Here is a 23,541-nt window from a genome sequence, read left to right as displayed (position 1 = left end):
TTATACCTTCTCTGTCAGCCTCAGTATCCAATCTACTACCAAATTCCATCAATATTACCTGTTCAGTGTCTCTAGAATCCTCTATCTCCACCAGCATCACCTAGTTCAAGATACCATCTCATGTGAAGGTGGTCTTTCCAGCTGGTCTACTTGTATCTGTCCACTTTCTGATCCATGCTCCACACCAAAGCAGCAGTGATCCTTTCAGCGCAGTTTGCTCTGCATTATTGGTGGGATGAAGACAGTGCCTTGATGTGGTCTACGAGGCCCTGTGCAGCTTGGCCCCTACCTACTTGTCCACCCTGGTTTCCTACCTTTCCTCTTCCTTAGTCTGCATGTTGGCCATACTGCTCTTCTCTCAGCCTTTCATACCTGCCACCTTCCTTCCCATCCAGAGGTGTTCCCACAGGATGCTCCTCCTACAGAATGCTCCTCTCCTCCTCTGTGAATTCTGTGTATCCGTCAGCTTTCAGGACAAGGGCCATTTCTGGTACAGGTTCTCACAGCCCCACGTATCTCTCTCCCTCCTAGCCCTATCATCACAGTTGCAATTTCACATTTGTTTATATAATCATTTAAGTCTATCTAGCCACCAATCTAAACTCTCTGAGGGCAGGTCCTTGATCACCATATATCCCCAGAATCCAATACAGACCTTGTACATGGTATATGTTCAAAAGGTTTTCTTGACTAATTTAATTAGTAACGAATAAGTAGTGAGAGGTTTTAAAACCACTTGACCAGGGACCAGAGAAACATATGGCTTAAGATACAATACCTAGGCTTGGGCCATTACTAATGGATGGCATCACCAAATGCTCTAACCATATTGTAAAGTACTGGAGAAAGAGTGTATTCCATTAAAGACTGTCATGCATGTGGTATTAATCCAGAAAGACTAGAAATTGTGAAGCCTGTCCAGCAGGAGCGCAACAGCCGTGGATGGGGCTGGTGTCATCCCAGGATCTTACAGCCAATTCAACTCGTGTCTAGTGACAGCTGCCTCTGTGCTTCCTGAAATTGCCACCTGGTTTCAGAGAGGGACCTGGACTTCCTCTTAACCCTTTACTCCTTCTGTCCCACTATCCTTCAACTCTGATGCTTCCTGCCCAGCTGCCTAATCAGCAAATGGTGCCAATCTTACTTCTAGATCTATGAAACATGGGATAGAAGTCCTTACTGAACTGGGTAGTTTTTTTTTTTTAATATTTTACTTATTTATTCATGAGAGACATAGAGAGAGAGGCAGAGACAGGCAGAGGGAGAAGCAGGCTCCATGCAGGGAGCCTGACATGGGACTCAATCCCAGGTTTCCAGGATCACACCCTGGGCTGCAGGCGGCACTAAACCGCTGCGCCACCAGGGCTACCCTGAACTGGGTGTTATACTATATGTTGGCAAGTTGGATTTAAATAAAGTATTAAAAAAAATTAGTGAAATCTGAAAAAAAAAAAAAAAAAAAAGTCCTTACTGACCCAATTAACTATCTTGGTTCAATGTGTAGGGAAAAAAGGTAGAAAAGTATGGGTCTTTAATAATCACACAGACTGTTTTTCCTAGTTATACTGACAGACTTTTCTCAAACTCTGCAAGATTCCTGAGAACGAACTCATTTGAAAATTATGCAAATTTTCAACAAATGTGGCAGTAAAATGGACCAAATGCTTTGTGCAGCACCTCTTGCTACTCCCTCTGAGTGTGGACATTTTGTGCCATGACAGCACAGAAGAATGCACAGACGGCTGCCAGCAGTCTCAGCATGTCCACATTTTCAAAACTAGGGTATCCCAGTGGCCTGAATTCAGTCAGAACAGTGGCTGAGCAGAAATAGAGAACAGTCCAGCCACAGTGCTAGGATGGGATTTGGGGTTTTTTGTTTGTTTGTTTTGTTAATTCCTTATCATTTGCTCCAATGTTTTGGCTACTCTTTTTGTTTGTTTTAATTTAAAAAGAGGATAAGGGCATGAATAGCAAGTCTTCCCCTTTCCGCACTGTCCACCCCACAGATCAAAAGGAACTGCATCTGTTCCTGTTCCGACTGCAAAGATCAACCATCCCCAGGACCTAGGACCCAGGACCTGCAGCTGCCACTCTCCCCACATCATCTGAAAATCCTGCCCCATGCTGAGCCAGAAGCACTCCTATGCCAGCAATCTATGCCAGACAAGATGTGAGAACTGCCGCTCATTCTTCCGGAAGCTTATGGCCCAACAGAGACATGCTGGAACCCATATCATAGAGCTGGCAAGGCATGAAAAAGTTGTCCTTGTGATCTCTCCTCAGAACTAGATTTCTTAGTGGCCCAAAGTACAGGGCTCCAATGAGCCTGAGGAGCGAAACCAGCACGTCAACACTCGGGCTCTGCGTCTGGTTACTCAGAGCTGCAAGGTGACCCATCTCTGATATATACCAATTCATTTCAACAAACAGCTCCCGAGCATCCTCAATACCAAAGTGCTGAGGATAAAAAGATAAATAAGAATTGACTTCTGCCCTCACTAACTTCAGACAGACAAATAAGTTATAACTGGAACACTGGATGAACAATGCAATAAGTACCAGAAGCTGACAAGATTGTATAAAGACCACATCATCTCATGTAATCCTCACAACTCTGTTAACAGCTATTACTGTTCTCATTCTACAGATGAGGAAAACGAGGTGGACAAAGGTTATGTGAAGTGGGACTTGAGCCTCAGTTTACCTGATCAGAATTGTATTCCTGCCAACCACATCCTTCTCCAGGACTCTGACTCCTGCCCTTTCACATAGTCTTTTACTGACTGAACAATCACTCCTAATGCACCTGCTATATTCAAGCACAAGAACCCCAGAAAGAACACAACACACTGCCTCTACCTCTCTGGAGCACACAGGGGTCGACCACAGTACAAGCCGTAATAAAGATGTGTGTAAGGTGCTGCGCTTGGAGGACAGGCCGCAGGCCTGATGGGAGCACGGCATCTAATCACATTCAGACAGGGTCAGAGAAGACGGCTGCCCTCAGGAAGTGTCATTTATACTGAGACCTAAAAATTAGAAATTAGTTACAGGCCTGGCTGCTCTTCCACAAGTCTCTTCTTTTGGCAGGGTCCTCTTTCCTCCTCACAAGGCCTGTGTTCCCTGGTCGAGTATGCCCACTCACGATGCCCTGACCACAGCCACACGGCCACCAATGGCCCGTCAATCCACTGTCCACACGGTTCAAGACCTCTGCGAAGCTCTCTGATCCACCCCCTCTCCTGTATTGCAACAATCTCTTACCTTGTCTGCCTTCCTAACCAGTGACACAAACTGGGGGCTGAGGCTGTACCCGTATATTTTTTTTAACTTTCATTTTTGTATTTAAATTCAATTAATTAACATATGGTGTATTATTGGTTTCTGAGGTAGAGGTCAGTGATTCATCAGGTGCAAATAACACCCAGTGCTCATTACATCATGTGCTCTCCTTAACGCCCATCACGAAGTTTCTCTGTCCTCTACCCTCCTCCCCTCCAGCGACCCTCAATTTGTTTCCTTTGATTAAGAATTTCTCACAGTTTGGGGCAGCCTGGGGGTGCTCAGTGGTTTAGTACCACCTTCGGCCCAGGGCCTGATCCTGGAGACCCGGGATCGAGTCCCAGGTCAAGCTCCCTGCATGGAGCCTGCTTCTCTCTCTGCCGCTCTCGTTCTCGTTCTCTCATTAATAAATAGAATCTAAAAAAAAAAAAAAAAAAAGAATCTCTCACAGTTTGTCTCCTTCTCTGAATTCATCTTGTTTCATTTTCCTTCCCTTCCCCTGTGCTCCTCTGTTTTGTATTTTTTAGCCTCAGATAGTAAACTGTCAGAAGTCTACTGAAAGAATGCATAAAAGAAAAACCTAAAAAGAAGACAAATAATTCTTGATCCTGGTAATATTCTTTCATCCGAAGCATAGTTCTTAAGAGATTTTTTAAAAAGAGCTCTATTAAAAATGACTACCTAGGGATGCCTGGGTGGCTCAGCGGTTTATCACCTGCCTTCTGCTCAGGGCATGATCTTGGAGTCCCGGGATTGAGTCCCACGTTGGGCTCCCTGCAGGGAGCCTGCTTCTCCCTCTATGTCTCTGTCCCTCTCTCTGTGTCTCTCACGAATAAATAAATAAAATCTTTAAAAAATAAATAAATAGGGATCCCTGGGTGGCGCAGCGGTTTAGCGCCTGCCTTTGGCCCAGGGCGTGATCCTGGAGACCCAGGATCGAATCCCACGTCGGGCTCCCGGTGCATGGAGCCTGCTTCTCCCTCTGCCTATGTCTCTGCTTCTCTCTCTCTGTGTGTGACTATCATAAATAAATAAAAATTTTAAAAAATTTTAAAAAAAGTAAAAAATAAATAAATAAAATAAAAATGACTACCTAAGTATATGATTAGTGCCAGTATTACTGAACTCTTGTCACACGTCTCACTGGCTTTCTGAAACATATTCTGGTCCCATCAGTGGGGCAGGTGCATATTCAAAGCCAGACTTTTAAATCTGAAGGTCTGTCACTGAAGATATAGGCTAGAAGTTAAATTAATCTATCCACAGTCCAGTTCTAGGAGCTGGAAATCAAGGCGGGATTTGTTTCCTGGAGCTGATTCCCAGGGCTGTTGGTTCTCTGCTCCTGGCCAGAGGGCTTCAATCACTCTGGAGCCAGCCTGACTAGAGGCTTACTCCTGGCTAAAACACAGGTAACGGCTTTCCTGCTAACCACAGATCAACTCCACTAACTATACACTGTCTTTGGCATACAAACAACAATTACTCTGAAAGAAAACAGAAGCCAGGGAAGCAGACATGCAGTAAGAGGCAAACTGACAATCTCTGTCTGGACTCAGAGTAACAGACGACAGATTGAGCCATTCCCGTATCTGGTCTTGAGGATCCTGCTATTTACTCGCCATGCAAATCAGTTCTCAGCCTTAATAAGTGTTCATTGCATATGGCTAGTTGGGAACTCTCAAAAACATTTCAGACTAAGCATCTATTATCCACAAAAATATAGGCCTAACTTAAACACATAAATATATAATCTGCCGGAGGTTTTACTACGTTCACTTTCACAGGTCCCCTGTAATTTATCTTGACAGTGATTCTGTAAAGTATTCTCACCCCTACTCTATAGATAAGGCCCATGAAGCTCCAAAAGGTTAAATCATGTGACTGGGGGCAGTCCCAGTGGCTCAGCGGTTTAGCGCTGCCTACAGCCCGGGGCGTGATCCTGGAGACCCAGGATCAAGTCCCCCGTCAGGCTCCCTGCATGGAGCCTGCTTCTCCCTTTCCCTGTGTCTCTGCCCCTCTCTCTCTCTCCTCTCTGTGTATTCTCATGAATAAATAAATAAAATCTTTAAAAAAATAATAATAATCATGTGACTGGGCTCATACAGCTAAACAGGTGATGAAGCCAGAACTTGTTCTCAGGAATTCCAACACCTAAGAAAGCTTAAAACAAAAATTTAGTACTTTTGGTTTTTACTTTGTTTTTGTAAAAGTTGTACTAAGACATAATAAATTCAGGGACACCTTGTCTGGCTTAGTAGGTAAAGCATTTGATTCTTGATCTCAAGGTTGTGAGTTGAAACCCCACATTGGGCATTGGGCTTACTTAACAACAACAAACTCCAGAAAGACAAATTTATACACCCCACAATTCATGTATTTTTTTTTAAAGATTTTATTTATTTATTCATGAGAGACAGAGACAGAGAGAGAGAGAGAGAGGCAGAGACACAGGCAGAGGGAGAAGCAGGCTCCATGCAGGGAGCCTGACGTGGGACTCGATCCTGGGTCTCCAGGATCACACCCTGAGCTGCAGGCGGCACTAAACCACTGCGCCACCAGGGCTGCCCCTATTTATTTACTTTTAAGATTTTTATTTATTTATTCATGAGAGACCCAGGGAGGCAGAGACATAGGCAGAAGGAGAAGCAGACTCCTTGAGGGGAGCCCGATGTGGGACTTGATCCTGGTACTCCGGGGCCACGCCCTAAGCCAAAGGCAGACACTCAACTGTTGAGCCACCCAGGCGCCCCTACAATTCACCTATTTAAAAGTGCACAATTCAATGGTGTTTAGTATATTCAGAGTTGTACAACTATAATCACAACCATTTTAGAATATTTTCAGCACACCTAAAAAGAACATGGTACCCACTAGCATTCATCCCCTCCATTCTCCCTGCCACCAACCCTCCAAGCCCACTCCTAGCCCTAGGTAACTAACTGCCAATCTTAAACTTCTGTCCTATTACAAAATAATGCCATCAAGTATCCTCTCAAATGTAACAAGTGTTCAGGACAGGGAAACAGGAAACAGCCTCCAACAGTGTATCATCCTAACAGCTAAGAAAAAAAAAATACTTATGCATGTGCCTATTTTAAGTTCTTTCACATTTAGACCGCTTTTCCCCCTTATCTCAGTTTTTTTTTAAGGAAGAAAGTACTCACAAAGACTCAAATTAAATCCCTCACTCTGGTTTGACAGCTCATCATTTATTGAATGGCAGTGAAAGTATTACTCATTTAGGCTTCTTTTTTTTTTTAATTTTTATTTATTTATGATAGTCACAGAGAGAGAGAGAGAGAGAGGCAGAGACACAGGTAGAGGGAGAAGCAGGCTCCATGCACTGGGAGCCCGACGTGGGATTCGATCCCGGGTCTCCAGGATCACGCCCTGGGCCAAAGGCAGGCACCAAACCGCTGCGCCACCCAGGGATCCCTCATTTAGGCTTCTTGACAAGAATCACTTTAACAGGGATGCCTGGGTGGCTCAGCAGTTTAGCGCCTGCCTTCAGCCCAGGGCGTGATCCTGGAGTCCCGGGACTGAGTCCCACATCAGGCTCCCTGCATGGAGCCTGCTCCTCCCTCTGCCTGTGTCTCTGCCTCTCTTCTGTGTCTCTCATGAATAAATTAAAATAAAATTAAAAAAAAAAAAATCACTTTAACAGATGACTGACTGTTGGGGCATTAAGACCAAGAATAGAATCAGCAACCACATTAAAGGTCTACCTCAGCTATCCAAATTACTCTCCAGGAGAAATAAAAAAGCCTCAGAATGATGCTCCTACCAGCTACCTTCTGAGGCCCCCTCTGGGATGGCCACAGCCCTCTCTGAAGCCGCCCTGACCTCCACAAGGCCACTCAAGCCCCACAGCCCTGCCCTCAAGGAGCTTACGGTTCTGTTGGAAAAAGAACACCCCCAGATGTGGAGAGATTATACCTGAGTAGAGAAGAGACACTGTAGCAACCAAGAGCCCAGAGCTACAGTCTGTAGCTTTTGTACCCAGTACAAAAAGAAAGGGAGAATGCCAGTGAGGAAAGCCCAGCAAACACAGGCTAAGGTGGCTCTGGCCCTCTGAAGCGCTCACTGGCCAGATGCTTTTCCCACTAAACTCACTTTTCTTTCTCCATTAGGGTTTCCTCCATGACTTCATTTGAAATGGCAGTTCTTAATGGGGATGAGGGAAAGGATCATAGTTAACAACAAAAAATGCAGATTCCTACAGCAGGTGCCCACTCCCTCACACATCCTTTCCTGTCCCTAAGATATATGTGACTCTCTAAAGCAGGACTTGGGACAGTGTATTTTGAAGAAATTCTTCAAAGAAACACATTGTTTAAAAAAAAAGAATTTTTTTTCTTTCTTTTTGGGTGCCTCGGTGGCTCTGTCAGTTAAACATCTGCCTCTGGCTCAGGTCATGATCCCAGGGTGTTGGGATCAAGCCCAGCATGAGCTCCCTGCTCAGTAGGGAGCCTGCTTTTCCCTCTCCCCCTGCTCCTCCTCCTTGCTTATGTTCTCTGTCAAATAAATAAATAATCTTTTAAAAGTTTCCTTGTACAAAATAGGTTTTTTTTTTTCCCTAAAGATTTATTTGAGGGGCCCCTGGGTGGCTCAATTGGTTAAGCATCCACCTTTGGCTCAGATCATAATCCTAGGATCCTGGGATTGAGCCCCACATCTGGCTCCCCGCTCAGCAGAGAGCCTGCTTCTCCCTCTCCCTTGCCCCCCGCCCCCACTCATGCTCTCTCTCTCTGCTCTATCTCAAATGAAAAAATAAAAATTTTTTTAAAGATTTGATTTATGGGATCCCTGGGTGGTGCAGCAGTTTGGCGCCTGCCTTTGGCCCAGGGCACGATCCTGGAGACCCAGGATCGAATCCCACATCAGGCTCCCGGTGCATGGAGCCTGCTTCTCCCTCTGCCTATGTCTCTGCCTCTCTCTCTCTATCATAAATTTAAAAAAAAAAAAAAAAAAAAAAAAAAATTTGATTTATTCATGAGAAACACAGAGAGAGAGAGAGAGGCAGAGACATAGGCAGAGGGAGAAGCTCCATGAATGGAGCCCAATGTGGGACTTGATCCCAGGACTCCAGGATCATGACTTGAGCCGAAGGCAGACCACTGAGCCACCCAGGCATCCCAAATAAAATCTTAAAAAAAAAAAAAAAAAAAGATTTATTTGAGAGGCTGTGTGCGTGCATGCGTGAGCAATGGGAGGGCCAAGGGAGAGTCTCGTGCAGACTCCATGCTGAGCACAGAGCTCCATGCATGTCTCCACCCCACGACCCTGAGATCATGACCAGAGCCAAAACTAACAGTCCGACACTTAACTGACTGTGCCACCCAGGTGCCCCTTCGTGCAAACAGGTTTAAAATCACTTGCCTAAGTCAACTCTCTGAATCAGGATATGAGAGCCAAAGAGGTAAAGGGGGCTCCCTCAAAGTCACACAGAAAAGAAATGAGCAGGGATCCCTGGGTGGCGCAGCGGTTTAGCGCCTGCCTTTGGCCCAGGGCACAATCCTGGAGACCCGGGATTGAATCCCATGTCGGGCTCCCGGTGCATGGAGCCTGCTTCTCCCTCTGCCTGTGACTCTGCCTCTCTCTCTCTCTGTGTGTGACTATCATAAATAAATAAAAAAAAAAAATTTAAAAAAAAGAAAAGAAAAGAAATGAGCAGCACCTTGGCCTCCCAAATGCAAGCTAACACTCTTTCAACAAATCAAAAGAAGAAAGGAATCTGCAGTGAGTCTGGAAAAGCTGTTAAGATGTGGGGAGGAGGCAGGTGGACAGGAGGACTCTTAAATAGGAAAATCACACATGAAAGCTGCATCCAGCAGGAACCTGGCTATGGTGTGCAGGGTGACTTGGGTAGACAGACCAGTTAAGCAGTTGTGGTCTGTGGTTCCAAGCACTTGAGGAGATGCTAGCAGGGATCACAGAATGAATGGAAATAAAGACAGGCCAGCAAAAGAGGTCTCCCCCAAGGGAACCCTGGAAACTGTGACTAGTTTGGAGTACAAATGGCTGCTGGGGAAAGGGGGGACTGCTGGCAGCAGCTAGGAAGGCTAATTTAAAAGGGCAAAAGCCAAACTGGATTGGACATAACACCCAGGACATAATATGCTGCCCAAACCCTAGGTAGCTCCTCCTGGGCACCCCCAAGACAAAACACCCTAACAGGAAGACAGAGAGGGATCCCTGGGTGGCGCAGGGGTTTGGCGCCTGCCTTTGGCCCAGGGCGTGATCCTGGAGACCCGGGATCCAATCCCACGTCGGGCTCCCGGTACATGGAGCCTGCTTCTCCCTCTGCCTGTGTCTCTGCCTCATTCTCTCTCTATCACAAATAAATAAAAATTTAAAAAAAAAATAAAAAAAAGGAAGACAGAGAAGGAATCCACACAGAAAAGCTCACTGGAAGAGAACGCTGTGCAGGAAGGGAGACCCTCTGGGTGGATAGCAAAGGCACCCACTGCAGGTAGGGCACAGTCCTGGGAAAGGGCCAGTGCCCTTGGCTCCGGACACAAGCCTCTGAGAAGACCAAGGAAGAACAATGTTAGAAGGAAATGTAGGAAATCTTGTTGCTATGGAGACCTGCTCTGGTGGCCCAAAGAACACGCATGCACACACAGAAGCTGCAGCGACCACAGCAATGAACATTTAATGAGTGCTGGCTACATGTTGAGGACTGTGTTAGCCACTTCCCGTGGATTGCCTCAATTAAGGCTAACAACAATCTGCAGAGCTGGACACTGTTATTTTCACTGCCATTTCACAGATGAGGAAACAGGCTCAGAACAGTTAAAGAGCCAGACCAAATCCACGCACCAGGTCGTAGAGCTCTGATTCCAAAGCCATGCTCTTCACAAGCACATTACGTTGAAAGTAAAGAGGGCAGCACTGGAACGCGTACGAGCTCGAGAGAAAGGTAGCAGTTGGGAATGACGGCACTGTCCAAATGTCATCCTTTCAGCCAACTGATGTGACTAACAGCAGCTGCAAAAACACATGGCATTGCCTGTGCACCAACCTCCTGCCCCGACCCCCCCAGAACTGCTATATAAATCCTAGGTCAGCTGAATAGCTGGCGAGGAGCTCAAAGCTTCAGAGCAGGAGCTTCTCCACGGTCTCAGGGCAAGAAGAACCAGAGGCCAATGAGAAGGCACCTGCAGCCTCACAAAGGGCCAGACTGACTTAATGGTAAAGCAGAAAACAACCCTGCATATCCTAGCAGCACCCCTTCAATTCTATTTTTCAGGACTGAGCTCACTTGCACCCCCACCATGCCTTATATAAGGTATGAGACAGATGCTCCAACCACCTGGTCCCGACATGCCTATGAGCCTTGGGAGCTGTCCCTGTTGCCTGCCCACTGCATGTATCCCCTTCCCCCACACTAGCACCCACTCTAACAATGCCCTTTCCAAGTTCTATATAGCCTTCAAATGAGGCCAGATGCTGCCGCAGGTTCTGCAGCAAGCCTTCTGTGCTCCAAAAGCATTCTGTGCACTCCTCCTTCATAAACAGGCAGCACCTACCTCTGTACATTAAAGCCATCTGTTGACATGCTGTCTCTCTAACAGAACGTGAACCACCTCAGAGCCCAAACTTGTTTTCGCATTCCAAATTCTAACAGTGCAAATGGCAGGCATACAATCAATAATATTCCCATGTCAAGTTACTATTAATAATAATAGCATCTAGCAGTTGTTGAGGATCCACCATGTGTCAGGTCCTGAGTATACAAGTTTATTCTTCTCACATTCAAAATAAGCCTACAGTGAAGATAATCACCCAATGTTACAGTTGAGGGAAAAAAGTCTATAAGAGGTAAAATCACACTGGAAGTAGATCTCGAGGGATTAAAGCAAAACAGGAATTCAATTTTTTGTCTAGAGAAAAGGTAGGAATTCAGTGAGATTTTTCATCCAAAAACTGGGCTCACTCTCTTCAAGGTATTCTCAGAAGTATTAAAACTCTCTTAGCAAGAAAAGCAAAAAGCAGCTCAGGACCATCATCTCAAAGAGCGGTGGCAATCTGTCATAGGGAAAGATAGACTGGGGCATCTGGCTGGCTCAGCTGGTAGAGCATGGGACTCTTGAACTCAGGTTGAGTTTGAGCCCACACTGGGTGTAAAGATTACTTAAAAATAAGATCTTAAAATAAAAAAAAAAAAAGAAGGAAAGGTAGACTTGAAAGTATTTTACCATGGTGGCCAGGGTTTCATACACAAGCCCTACTTTTCTTGAGCTGAAGACTTTCCCTGTTGCCAAATGAGAACAACTTGGGGCTTAGATGCCACCTCCAAAAGGCTACCCCCCCACCCCCCACCCCCTCCCCCATCAGGTCTACAAGGAATGATGGTCAGGAGCACAAAACGAAAAGCTATGATGTTATGAGCACAAAACGAAAAGCTATGAAAAGCATTTACATATGAAATCAAAACTGCATGGTCTGGCAACTGGCTTTGAAAAAGATAAAAAGTTGCATTACTCCCAGAGGTAATTTCACTTTACTTACTGGTATCTTAAGTAAATCACTGAACAGGGCAGCCCCGGTGGCTATGCGGTTTAGCCCCGCCTTCAGCCCAAGGCGTGATCCTGGAGACCTGGATGAGTGGGATGAGTCCCACGTCAGGCTCCCTGCATGGAGCTTGCCTCTCCCTCTGCCTGTGTCCCTGCCTCTTTCTCTCTCTCTCTCTAATAAATAAATGAAATCTTAAAAAAAAAAATCACTGAACAGATGCAATAAATAGACAAAATATGGCCTACAATAGTCATTAGAAATGAGAGATAAGGGGGGCACCTGACTGGCTCAGTTAATAGAGCATGCAACTCTTGATCTCAGGCTCATGAGTTCAAGCCCCATGTTGGGGACAGAGGTTACTTAAAAAAAAAAAAAAAAAAAAAGGAAATGAGTGAAGAGGGAAACTGGGTCCAGAGAACGAAATGAGCAAAATGCCAAAGGCCAAATGTCAACAATGAAAAAAGTCATCTAGTAAGTGTTCTCATTAGGTTGGAATTTTAAATATAACCAAATCATTCTCAAATGTATAAAGGAACAAAGAAAAGAGGAAAAGAAACTTTTAGAGATGGTGAAAAATACTCTAAGCAAGTTACCACCCAGTGAACTCTCCTGGCATGATACTATGGCAACAACCACAACAACTAAATACTTTTGTTAATACCTTAGCTGGGAAAGATTTCTGTATTCTAAGATTAATGATTAAGTGCTTTCTGAAACCACCCAAGTGGCCCTGACCCACAACTTCTGAATAGTAGTAACAGTAGCCCACATCTACTGAAGCCTAACCATGTGCCAAGTATTCTAAGGATTGCAGAATCATATTTGATATTCATAAATATTCACATACCTATCAGATAATATTATTATTTTCCAGGTAGAAATACAACCAAGGCTTAAAGGACTGGCCTCACTCATAGCCATAATAAGTGGCTGTTTGCCCTCCCTAGAGTTGTGGCCCCGGAGGCACGCAGAGCAGACTAAGGAAAGGAAGAGGTCCTATGGTCCTCCCTGCTCTGGAGCAGCTTCACTCCACTCCAGATCCCTCTCCACTTTTAGCCCCTTCATCATCCTCTTGAAGCAACAGAAGAAATTATAAAAATTGTTCCAGTTTAATCCTACCTCCCAACCTATCTCAAGAGGTTTATTTTAAACGATTCATTAAACTGCAAACCCACTGTTTTTGTTGCTCCCCAAAACACCTCAGAAGTCACAACGGTAACTTATTAGAAACTAAGATGGTTTTCTGTTGGAAAAATAACTCAAAAAACACACGCTCTACTGTGACAGGTCAGCAGTACTATCTTCAAACTTGACAACCACATGCGGGTTACAAATTCTTACATATATTATGATTGCAATTATATGAGATACACAGACAAAGCAAGAACATACTAAACAATGGAACTAATTGCTTTGGTTAAGGTAGCACAACTGATGGTAATTTTATTTTTCTAACTTCTGGTATCTGCAACTTCGTTATATTGTCTTTTTTGAACATTGTCTTTATCATAAAAATAGGTATACATCTTTAAGTGATTAAAAAGAAGCTTTGGGGGCACCTTGGTGGACAGCCAGTTGGGCATCTGACTCTTGGTTTTGGCTCTGGTTGTGATCTCAGGGTTGGCTCTGGTTATGATCTCGGGGTTGTGGTATGATCCCTACACTGGGCTCCACACTCAGCAGGGAATCTGCTTGGGGATCTCTCTCTCTCTCTCTGCCCTTCCCTGCCTGAGCAGAGCAGGCATGAGCAAACTCTCTCTCTCTCTCTCTCAAATAAATAAATCTTAGAAAAAAAAAAAAAAAAAAAAAAAGCTCTGGTTGGGGCACCTGGATGACTCAGTTGGTAAAGCAACCAATTTTTTATTTCAGTTCAGGTCATTATCTCAGGATTGAGAGACTGAGCTGCGCTGCGCATGGAGCCTGGTTCAGATTCTCTCTCCATCTCCCTCTGGGCCTTCCTTCCTCTAAAAAAAGAAAATTTAAAATAAGATTTTTTTTTCTTTTTTAAAGATTTTATTTATTCACGAAAGACACAGAGAAAGGCAGAAACATAGAGGGAGGAGCAGGCTCCCTGCAGGGAGCCCGATGCGGGACTCGATCCCAGGACCCCGGATCATGACCTGAGCCAAAGGCAGATGCTCAACCACTAAGCCACATTGACCCAGATGGCTCAAGAGAAAACTTTTTTTTCAAAAGCTCTGGCCTGTGAAAACCCAATTCTCACTAAAGAACAATATCACACAGGATGGTTTAATGTGAAGTATTCCAAGAATATCAAATATCCTGTTGGTGATGCTCAGGGAAAAATCTAGAACTTGAAACTTCTAAGTATGGGTTGCCCTTAGCCTAATATTTTTTAAAGATTTTATCTATTTATTCATGAGAGACACAGGCAGAGAGAGAAACAGGTTCCACACAGGGAGCCCAATGCGGGACTCGATCCTGGAACTCCAGGATCACGCCCTGGAATGAAGGCACTCAACCACTGAGCCACTCAGGCATCCTAACCTAATATTTTATTTATTTTTTTTTAAAGATTTTATTTATTTATTCATGAGAGACAGAGAGAGAGAGAGAGGCAGAGACACAGGCAGAAGAAGCAGGCTCCATGCAGAGAGCCCGACGTGGGACTCGATCTCGGGTCCCCAGGATCACGCCCTGGGCTGTAAGGCAGCGCTAAACCACTGAGCCAGCCGGGCTACCCCTAACCTAATATTTTAAAAGCAGTCCTGGTTTTAATAACAGAGAAGGAAGTAGGCTGCAGAAGAGCATTAGGTTCTAAGACAGAGGGTGTCTGTGTGGCAGCTGTTTGATCAGGCTACAGGAAGTATCTCTTGACATAGCCTCATGACATCTTCTGATGCTCCATCTGCAGAAGTTGAGAGGTACTGGAAAAGATCCAGGGAGATGCCGCAGGAAGCACATGCAGGAGAGAAAAAGCGGAAGCTTTGGATAGATTATCAGGCTAAAGCCAGCCACAGCTAAGAAAGTGATCATTTTAGGAAGATCTTTTAGGAAGAACTTTTGATGTCCTTTAAATCACTGTCAATGACCTCTATGGTCCAGAAGAAAATTCTGGCATAAAAAAATTAGTTTGGAATGGAAAAAAAGTCTTTACAAAAGGAAAATGACAGATCTAGATCTTGCTTTTAAAGGTATTTTTTTTTTGCTAGGACTGAGCAAGGAAGTCTGTTTAGGATAAGCCAATGTCTTCTAGTTATGGATCCACTGAAGCCGTCAAAGTTGGTGGTCCAAAACAGTAGTGTGCCACCAAAAAATAATCATCTCAATTATTTTATCTGTTTTGTAGTCCCAACATCTAAAATAGAGCCTGGTACTTTCAGGTACTAAGTAAATATCTGCTGAATTAGCTGTATCTCCAAGGGGCCCTGAATCCTCTCAGTCACCTGCTGGAGAAGCTAACAAAAGCCAAGAAAGAAACCACTACTGGAGAACGTGAATGAGAAAGCACTTTAGGGGATCCCTGGGTGGCGCAGCGGTTTGGCGCCTGCCTTTGGCCCAGGGCGCGATCCTGGAGACCCAGGATCGAATCCCACGTCGGGCTCCCGGTGCATGGAGCCTGCTTCTCCCTCTGCCTATGTCTCTGCCTCTCTCTCTCTCTCTCTCTCTCTCTCTCTCTGTGTGTGTGACTATCATAAATAAATAAAAATTTAAAAAAAAAAAAAAAAAAAAAAGAGAAAGCACTTTAGTGTGTGAATGCCAATCATGACTACAGGCATGTTTCACTATAAAATTACCTGCATTCATAAACATAAGGATGGAAGAACAGCCCTGGAGTGAGACTGCCTGAATTTAAATCCTGGCACAGGACAGCCCAGTGGCTCAGCGGTTTAGCGCCACCTTCAGCCCAGGGTGACATGATCCTGGAGACCCAGGATCGAGTCCCACGTTGGGCTCCCCACACGGAGCCTGCTTCTCCCTCTGCCTGTGTCTCTGCCCCTCTCTCTCTCTCATGAATGAATTGAATAAATAAATAAATCCTGGCACCACCTCTTGCCAGCTGTTACCGCCCCCTCCCCCCCACAAGGTACTAACTTCAGTGGGTCTCTCTACATCTAAACACACAAAAGGGAGTAGCAGTGTCTGCTGCCTAAGAGAGCTGAAAGGATGAAATGAGATATGCACACATAAGTGCCTAACAAATATTCTTAACTATTCATTGTATTATTTTGATATATAACCCCAGCCATTATCTCTTGGAAAAACACAAGATCATAGATAAGGTCACTTCTCTCCATGAAAAGATATGACCCTAAATGAAGATTAAGCAATCAAATGCATTCTTTTCCCTGAGGAATGAAAAGAAAAAATTGGCTCTTAAATCTGAACTTTTTTGACCCTTCTTCAATCTTGTTTTTTCTCCTCCCATCTACATAAAAACCTTCCCTGGGCATCCCAGGTGTCTCAGTGGTTTAACACCGCCTTCAGCCCAGGGCGTGATCCTGGAGTCCTGGGATCGAGTCCCACGTCAGGCTCCCTACATGGAGCCTGCTTCTCCCTCTGCCTGTGTCTCTGCCTCTTGTCTGTGTGTGTGTGTGTGTGTGTGTGTGTGTGTGTGATGAATAAATAAATAAAATCCTTAAAAAAAAAAAAAAAAAAAAACCTTCCCTACCCTCCTATGGGCCTGGCTTAACCACAGGCACTGCTAGCTCCAGGGGACAGTTCTTATCTCCGGACTGCAATACTTCTGTGGTGCTGGGCAGGACATTTAACCTCACAGGGCCCATATTTGTATCACAGAGGAAGAGTAGCCCAGGGTGTGATCCTGGAGTTCTGGGATCGAGTCCCATGTTGGGCTCCCCACATGGAGGCTTCTCCCTCTGCCTGTGTCTCTCATGAATAAATAAATAAAGTCTTTAAAATAAATAAATAAATAAATAAATAAATAATCCCCCAAATCTAACAATCTTCAAATAGAGGGCACCTGGCTGGTTCAGTCAGGAGAACATGTAACTCTTGATCTCAAGTTTGAGCCCTATGTTGGGTGTAAAGATTATAAATAAAATAAACTTAAGAAAAAAAATCACGGGGCGCCTGGGTAGCTCAGCCAGTTAAGTGTGGGACTCTTGATTGTGGCTGGTGATTTCAGGATCATAAGATCCAGCCCCGCAGCAGGCTCCACACTGGGTGTGAAGTCCACTTGAGAGTCTCTCTCCCTCTGCCTGTCTTCCCCACCCTCTCTCTTGTGTATGCAGTCTCTCTCAAAAAAAAAAAAAAAAAAAAAATCTTAAAAAAAAACACACATAAAACCCCCCCACACACACACTGCTTTCTTTGGCTCTTTGTGCTATCTAACATCTCCCCACCACAATGTGTGTTTCTGTTGTGGGTCTAATCTAAAATGACATTATAGGTTAACAACAGACATGGAAAGACATTTACAATATAGATTTCTGGGGAAAAGGCAGATTAAAACATAATATGATCAGTGACACATGAGTGGCTCAGCAGTTGAGTGTCTGCCTTTGAGCTCAGGGCGTGATCCCAGTATGAGGATTGAGTCCCACATTGGGCTCCCTGTGAGGAGCCTGTTTCTCCCTCTGCCTATGTCTCTCTCTCTCCATGTGTCTCTCATGAATAAATAAATAAAATCTTAAAAAAAAAAAATAATATGATCAGCAATATTAAGCCCATTTTAGAAAAAACATATGCATACACCCACACACATCTTTGACAGGGTACAGTCTGAGTTGTTTATAATTTTTTTTTAAATTCTTTGCATATCTATATTTTATTTTTCCACAATGAAATGAACACTTATGGCTTCTGAAATAATAATTCAAACAAGTGTTTTATTTAGCAAGAAAAATAGATCTGGCTTCCAAACTATAACCAAATGCCTCCCTGATAGGGAGCTCAGCACTCAGGGGCTCCCCTGCACGGAGACACAATGTCCTTTGTACTGTTTGCCTGGGACTAAGCTGAGGTGGTGATGCTGAGATGTTTCTAGGTACCAGCCATCTGGTACCACCAAGAATGACCCAGCGCGCGCGCTCTCTCTCTCCCATTCACCTCAATTTCCCAAGCTTCCCATTTACAAGCTCTACTGATTTGCAACTCTCCGGGCAGCGGGCAGCGTTTACAAAACACGACCAAAGGTCCTGAACTACAGTTCAGCACTTTAATGTTCACATTCACTGACTTAGAATCAATGACAGAAGAGCCCAAGTTAACTCTGGCAGAGATCCATGTTCGAACTACCACCCTTCCTTTCAGGTTGTTCAATGTCAATCCGTCTAACCACAAGAAAAAAAAAAAAAAAGCCATCATGTTTAAAAGCATCGTCCTCAAATCCTTTATCCAGTAAAGTGCTACTGCTTTTAACACAAAGTTGCTGACTCTTGACAGACTCTGGCATACTGAAGAAAGCCACTGTTGAGCCTTCCAAGATCTGGTCAGCCAAGAACCAGTTCATCACCAGGCACAGGTATCATTAGATCATACGGCATGAAGACTGTTCTGACAGCTCAGTGACCCACCAGCAAAATGGTGCCTGAGATAGGGGCACCTGGGTGGCTCAGTGGGTGAGCGTCGGCCTTTGGCTCAGGGTGTGATCCTGGGGTTCCAGGATCAAGTCCCACATCGGGCTCCCTGCATGGAGCCTGCTTCTCCCTCTGCCTGTGTCTCTGCCTCTCTCTGTGTCTCTCATGAGTAAATAAATAAAATCTCTAAAAAAAAAAAAAAAGCCTGAGAAACGTGTGATTTCCCAGCTAACAAGAGCAAAGCACATACAAAGAAATAAGTGATTGGAAGACATACACCAAACACAGTAAAGATGAAAGCAGTATGAAGTAGAAACAGAACAGTCCAGAAAGTGTTCTGAGGGACTCCTGTTATGGAGTGAGCCATGAGGTTAGCAGACTCTGTTCTAAGAGGTAAGCCTCAAAGCTGCACACTCCAATTTCCAACAATATGATGTCTAGGAAAAGCTATACACTTAAAAACAAACTGCTTCTCGTCCCCTCCCTCATGCCCTTATCTTTTAAACTGTAAGCAATTTAGGTCAGAGCCCTTTCCTCCCTTACAAAATATTTTTAGAGACGGATTACAACAAAGAAACATAGTGTCTACACAGCACTATTTCATGGCAAGAAAACAAAACTGCGAACTCTAAGGATCCCAAAAATGTGACCATTTTGGGGCTGAACCACTCCCCTTCCCTAATTATCCCTCAAAGGAAATATATATCAGGCACTGCGGGCAAAGAGGGAAAACATGTCTAATTACAACATGTGCACTCGGTGGATGAAAAATCTGAACATTCTTGAACTCTGGCCACATTTCAGAAGACTTTCCATTTGTAGCTTAATCTCACTGAAGAGGAAAGGTTAAAGATCAGTTGAATTTCAACAAGGGCCGCATCAAAAAAGACGCGAAGAGAAACCCACATCTACTTACCCACAACACAAGGGAAGCCCGTTGAAAATTCAAGATGACCCTGACTCCTTATCAAGCATCTAAGGAGGAAGTGGTTTTTATTTTCAAAGTAGAACTAAAAATAAAACCGATTTGGAGAGTATGCTCAAAAAAAAAAAAAAAAAAAAAAAGAGTATTCTCAACTAGAGAGAAAACACATGCAATCGTGAATGTGAAGGTGCGCGTGTAAAGGCTTCAGGCCTCAGGTGTTCTTGCAGAACAGTCCCCAGTCAAGACCTGTCACCCACAGCCGCCGGCCTTTGCCTGCAGGGGCGGGGAGGCGGCTGAGGACCGTGAGGGGCTCGGTGCTCCTCCTGCACGCTGCTGCCTCACGTACCGGGGAGGGCGGGCGCCGGAGAACCTTCAGGAGACGGCGCCTCATCAGGCACCTGGAGCGGGGACTACCGCCCGGGAAGCCCGCGGCGGGGCCTACAGGCTCCGGCGTCTCTAACCCGGCTCCCGAGGGCCCCCCCTCGCCCACTCGGCTTCCCCGGGGCCGGCTCCCTCGCTGTGCCTCCAGCGCCGCGCACTCCCCCTCAGACCCCACACACAGCCCTCAGGTCTGCTCAGATGCCACCGTGCCGGGGAGGACGACGGCGCCTCTCTTTCCTCGGCCCTTGACCCCTCATCCCCTCCTGACGTAACCGTTTCATCTGCTTATATTTTACTTGCGTCGACTCGCGCCCCCCCCCCCCCGCCCCGCCAACAAATACGCTCCCGGGGAGCAGGGGTCGCAGTTCTGTGTACGCGTCCCGGGCGTCCAGGACGGTGCAGGAGCTCCGGGAAAACAGCTCGTGAATGAATGAACTTGACCGTAAAACTCCAGGAGGAAGGCGAGACGGCGGTGAGAGGGGGAGGGAATGACAGAGGGGGACTCGCCGAGGAAGGGGAGGGCTGCGCCGCCGGCAGGCGGGAGGCGCGAGGCGGGAGGCGGGAGGCGGCGCACGGACCCCGCCGGCGGCTCCCAGCAGCTCCCGGAGCCGCACGCAGCGGACACGGGCAGCCCCGAAGCCTCAGCGGAGCGGTTCCAAGGGCAGGGCCCACCCGCCCTGACGCCGGCGGCCCGGAGCGCCCAGCGCCCCCCCCCCCGCCCCGGGCCGCGGCCCCTTCCCCGCTCGGGCCCCTCACCTGGTCGCCACGACCGGGCCCGGCGCTCCGGCACCTGCCTGCCCGCGCGGGGCCCCCGAGCGCCCCCGAGCGCCCCCGAGCTCCCCGGGCCGCCCGGCTCCCCTCCGGCAGCCGCGCAGGAAGCGCCCGCGGCCCGGCCGCAGCGGGGAGGGGGCTCCCGCCGCCCCCCGCCCCCCGCCCCGGCAGCTCCACAGCCCGCGCCCCGGCCGCGCGGCGCCCCCTCACCTCCGGGCGCACGTACGACACGAACGAGGGCTTGGGCGCCTTGGTGCCGCCGCCACCGCCGACGACCCCTTTCCCCAGCATACCGCCGCCCTAGGAAGCAGCGCCGCGCGGGAGCAGAGGCGGCCGCTCGGGCTCGGCAGCGGCGGCGGCCACCAGCTCTGGCGGCCGGGGCTCCGCCCATCCCCAGGGCCGCGGCGGCCGCGGCGACGCCCGCATCCGGCTCCGCCGCCGACACCGCTCGCCCCGCCCACCCCGCGCGCGGGCCCGGGGAGTCGGGAGCCCGCGGCCGGAGACCACGCCCCCCGCTCGCCGCAGGCGCGTCGCGCGGGCGGAGGTTCGCCTTCGGGGATTGGCTCCGCTCGGGCAAAGCCCGCCCCCCGCGCCCTCTGATTGGGCAGGCGGCGCCGCCGGCCTAGCCCCGCGCCGAGCTACCTCTTGAATGAACCGGGAGAGAGGTTTCCCGGGCCAATCCCGAGAGCGCTCCCTCCGGACTCCGCGGCGGTTGGCGGCAGGGGCGGCGCTGCGGGCCAATGATGCTGCGGTCGCTGAGCTGCGAGCCGCGGTGCCCGGCGGGCGTTCTCCTCTCCTCGTTGGCCGTTTGGCTTTAAAACTTTCAAAAGTGTGTCGGGGCAGCCCGGGTGCTCGGCGCTTTAGCGCCGCCTGCGGCCCAGGGCGTGACCCTGGAGACCCGGGATCCAGGCCCGCGTCGGGCTCCCTGCGTGGGGCCTGCTGCTCCCTCGGCCTGGGTCTTTGCCTCTGTGTCTCCCATGAATACATTGTTTTTTTAATCTTAAAAAAAATAAGTGGTGTGTCGAATCCGCCGTGTGAGCTCCAGGTCCACACCGATGACGTCCTGGTTGGCTACTTTGCATCCAGGCAGAGAGGAGACCCATCATCCTTAACAGGCACCTAGGAATAGGTTTGAATATTTGATCATAAAGGTCCTGTCGACCTCATCTTTCCAGTTTTGTTGTTGCTGTTGTTGCTTCTTGGCGTTTCTAACAATAGCCCTTAATTTGTTTTCTTTTATAAAATAAACTCATAATGATGTACTGTATGTTGGCTCATTGAATTTATTTTTTTAGAGATTTTGTTTATTCACGAGAGACACAGAAAGAAAGAGGCAGAGGGAAGAGAAGCAGGCTCCCTGCAGGGACCCCCATGTGGGACTCGATCCCAGGACCCCGGGATGACGTCCTGAGCCAAAGGCAGATGCTCAACCACTAAGACACCCAGGCGCCCTGGCTCATTGAATTTAGATTAAAAAAAAAAAAAAAAAAAGGTGTTATCCACTCCCAAATTACCGATAAATTCCTCATTTTAGTGAAAATCGCAAAGAAATTCATTCAAATTTCACATTTGGTGCCAAGTGTCACTTTTTTTTTTTTTTTATAAATTTACTTTTTATTGGTGTTCAATTTGCCAACATATAGAATAACACCCAGTGCTCATCCCATCAAGTGCCCCCCTCAGTGCCCGACACCCAGTCACCCCCCCACCCCCGGCCCACCTCCCCTTCCACCACCCCTAGTTCCTTTCCCAGAGTTAGGAGTCTTTCATGTTCTGTCTCCCTTTCTGATATTTCCCACTCATTTTTTCTCCTTTCCCCTTTATTCCCTTTCACTATTTTTTATATTCCCCAAATGAGTGAGACCATATAATGTTTGTCCTTCTCCAATTGACTTATTTCCCAAGTGTCACTTGTGTTAGAGCCAAGTGAATATGATAGGACCTTGCTCTCAGGAAATTGAGTCTAGTGTAGAAAAGTAATATTTGCGGTTAATTTTTTGCTGCCAGGCACTTGTGACTAATGCCTTTTACCCTCTTGATCTCCATGAGTGTGTCCCCCCCACCCCCGCCTCACAAAGCCATTCCAAATAAACATAAAACCCAAGTCAAAACGAATGTGCTTACTTTTGCAGTTTCAGGACAAGTCCTGTAGCCGCACATCCAGTTAGATTCTCATCGTCAAGCCTCCCCAGTATGGTGGCCCTGGAGCCACAGTTGAGTAGCATCATCACCTGGTTTTCAGATGACACAGTAGATGCAAGTAATTGGCCCAGGTTTCAAAACTAATCACTCACAGAGCTAGGATTCCAACCCAGGTTTATCTGATTCCAAAACCCAAATTTTAAAAAGTATTTATTTATTCATGAGTTACACGGAGACATAGGCAGAGGGAGACGCAGGCTCCATGTAGGGAGCCCGATGTGGGACTCAGTCCCAGGACCCTGGGATCATGACCTGAGCCAAAGACAGATGCTCAACCACTGAGCCACCCAGGCACCCCCCAAAATCCAAGTTTTTAACATTGTGATTATGCAAATTAGGAAGGAGTGCAACGAAAGCAGTCAACTCTATTTGAGAAGGCCAGGTCAGTCTTCATAAAGGAAGACACTCTTTAGGGAGATGTTGAGGTGAGGAATGAAGCTATTGTTCAGACTAAAATATCACTTTCTATTTCACAGCAGTTTTTATTTTTAAAGTGAAAAGACAGGGCAAATTTTTACTGTGGAGGCCAAAAAAATTAAGGCCATTCCACGTTAAGTTCAGCGTTAGCACAAGTACAGCCATCCCAGGCCCCTGTGAATAAGAGCTGAAATTTACCTTACTTCAGTTACAGGAAGAAAACAGCTTTCAGCTTAACGTCCTAGAAAGCCCCATATTAGAATGAGAACAGAGCCCAAACCAGTGACAGGAAGCCCCATATTAGAATAAGAACAGAGCTCAATTAAAAAAAAAAAAAAAAAAAAAAAAAACAGAGCTCAATGCCCTTGAAAGCCCCATATCAGAATGTAAACAGAACTTGAGAAATTCCTCCACCCCTTCTGGAGGTCCCCTAGACCAGCCCATAAAAACCCAGCTGTAACCCACCTTGGGGTCCAAGTCCCTGCTCCCCTGTCGGGTATACTTGGACCCAAGCTCGAGCTTGTAAATAAACCCTCGTGT

At 46.8% G+C, this 23,541-nt stretch overlaps 1 protein-coding gene across 2 annotated transcripts in view; it reads right to left on the bottom strand.

The window, feature by feature from the left end:
- The window catches only part of MTMR12 (myotubularin related protein 12), a 74,555-nt gene extending 53,695 nt beyond the window's left edge, over positions 1-20,860 (bottom strand). The window contains exon 1 of one of the 2 annotated variants that reach the window (XM_025436277.3): positions 20,593-20,860. In XM_025436277.3, the coding sequence (XP_025292062.1) occupies positions 20,593-20,673 (81 nt within the window). In that variant the 5' untranslated portion in view covers positions 20,674-20,860. The remainder of the gene's footprint in view (positions 1-20,592) is intronic. The other variant, XM_025436278.3, reaches the window with a different exon arrangement.
- Between the last annotated feature and the right edge of the window lie 2,681 nt (positions 20,861-23,541).

Source organism: Canis lupus, chromosome 4 (assembly GCF_003254725.2).
Source record: "Canis lupus dingo isolate Sandy chromosome 4, ASM325472v2, whole genome shotgun sequence".
Classification (NCBI taxonomy): Eukaryota; Metazoa; Chordata; class Mammalia; order Carnivora; family Canidae; genus Canis; species Canis lupus.
Note: the sequence above shows the minus strand (reverse complement) of the source record. Positions and strands in the feature narration are given on the sequence as shown.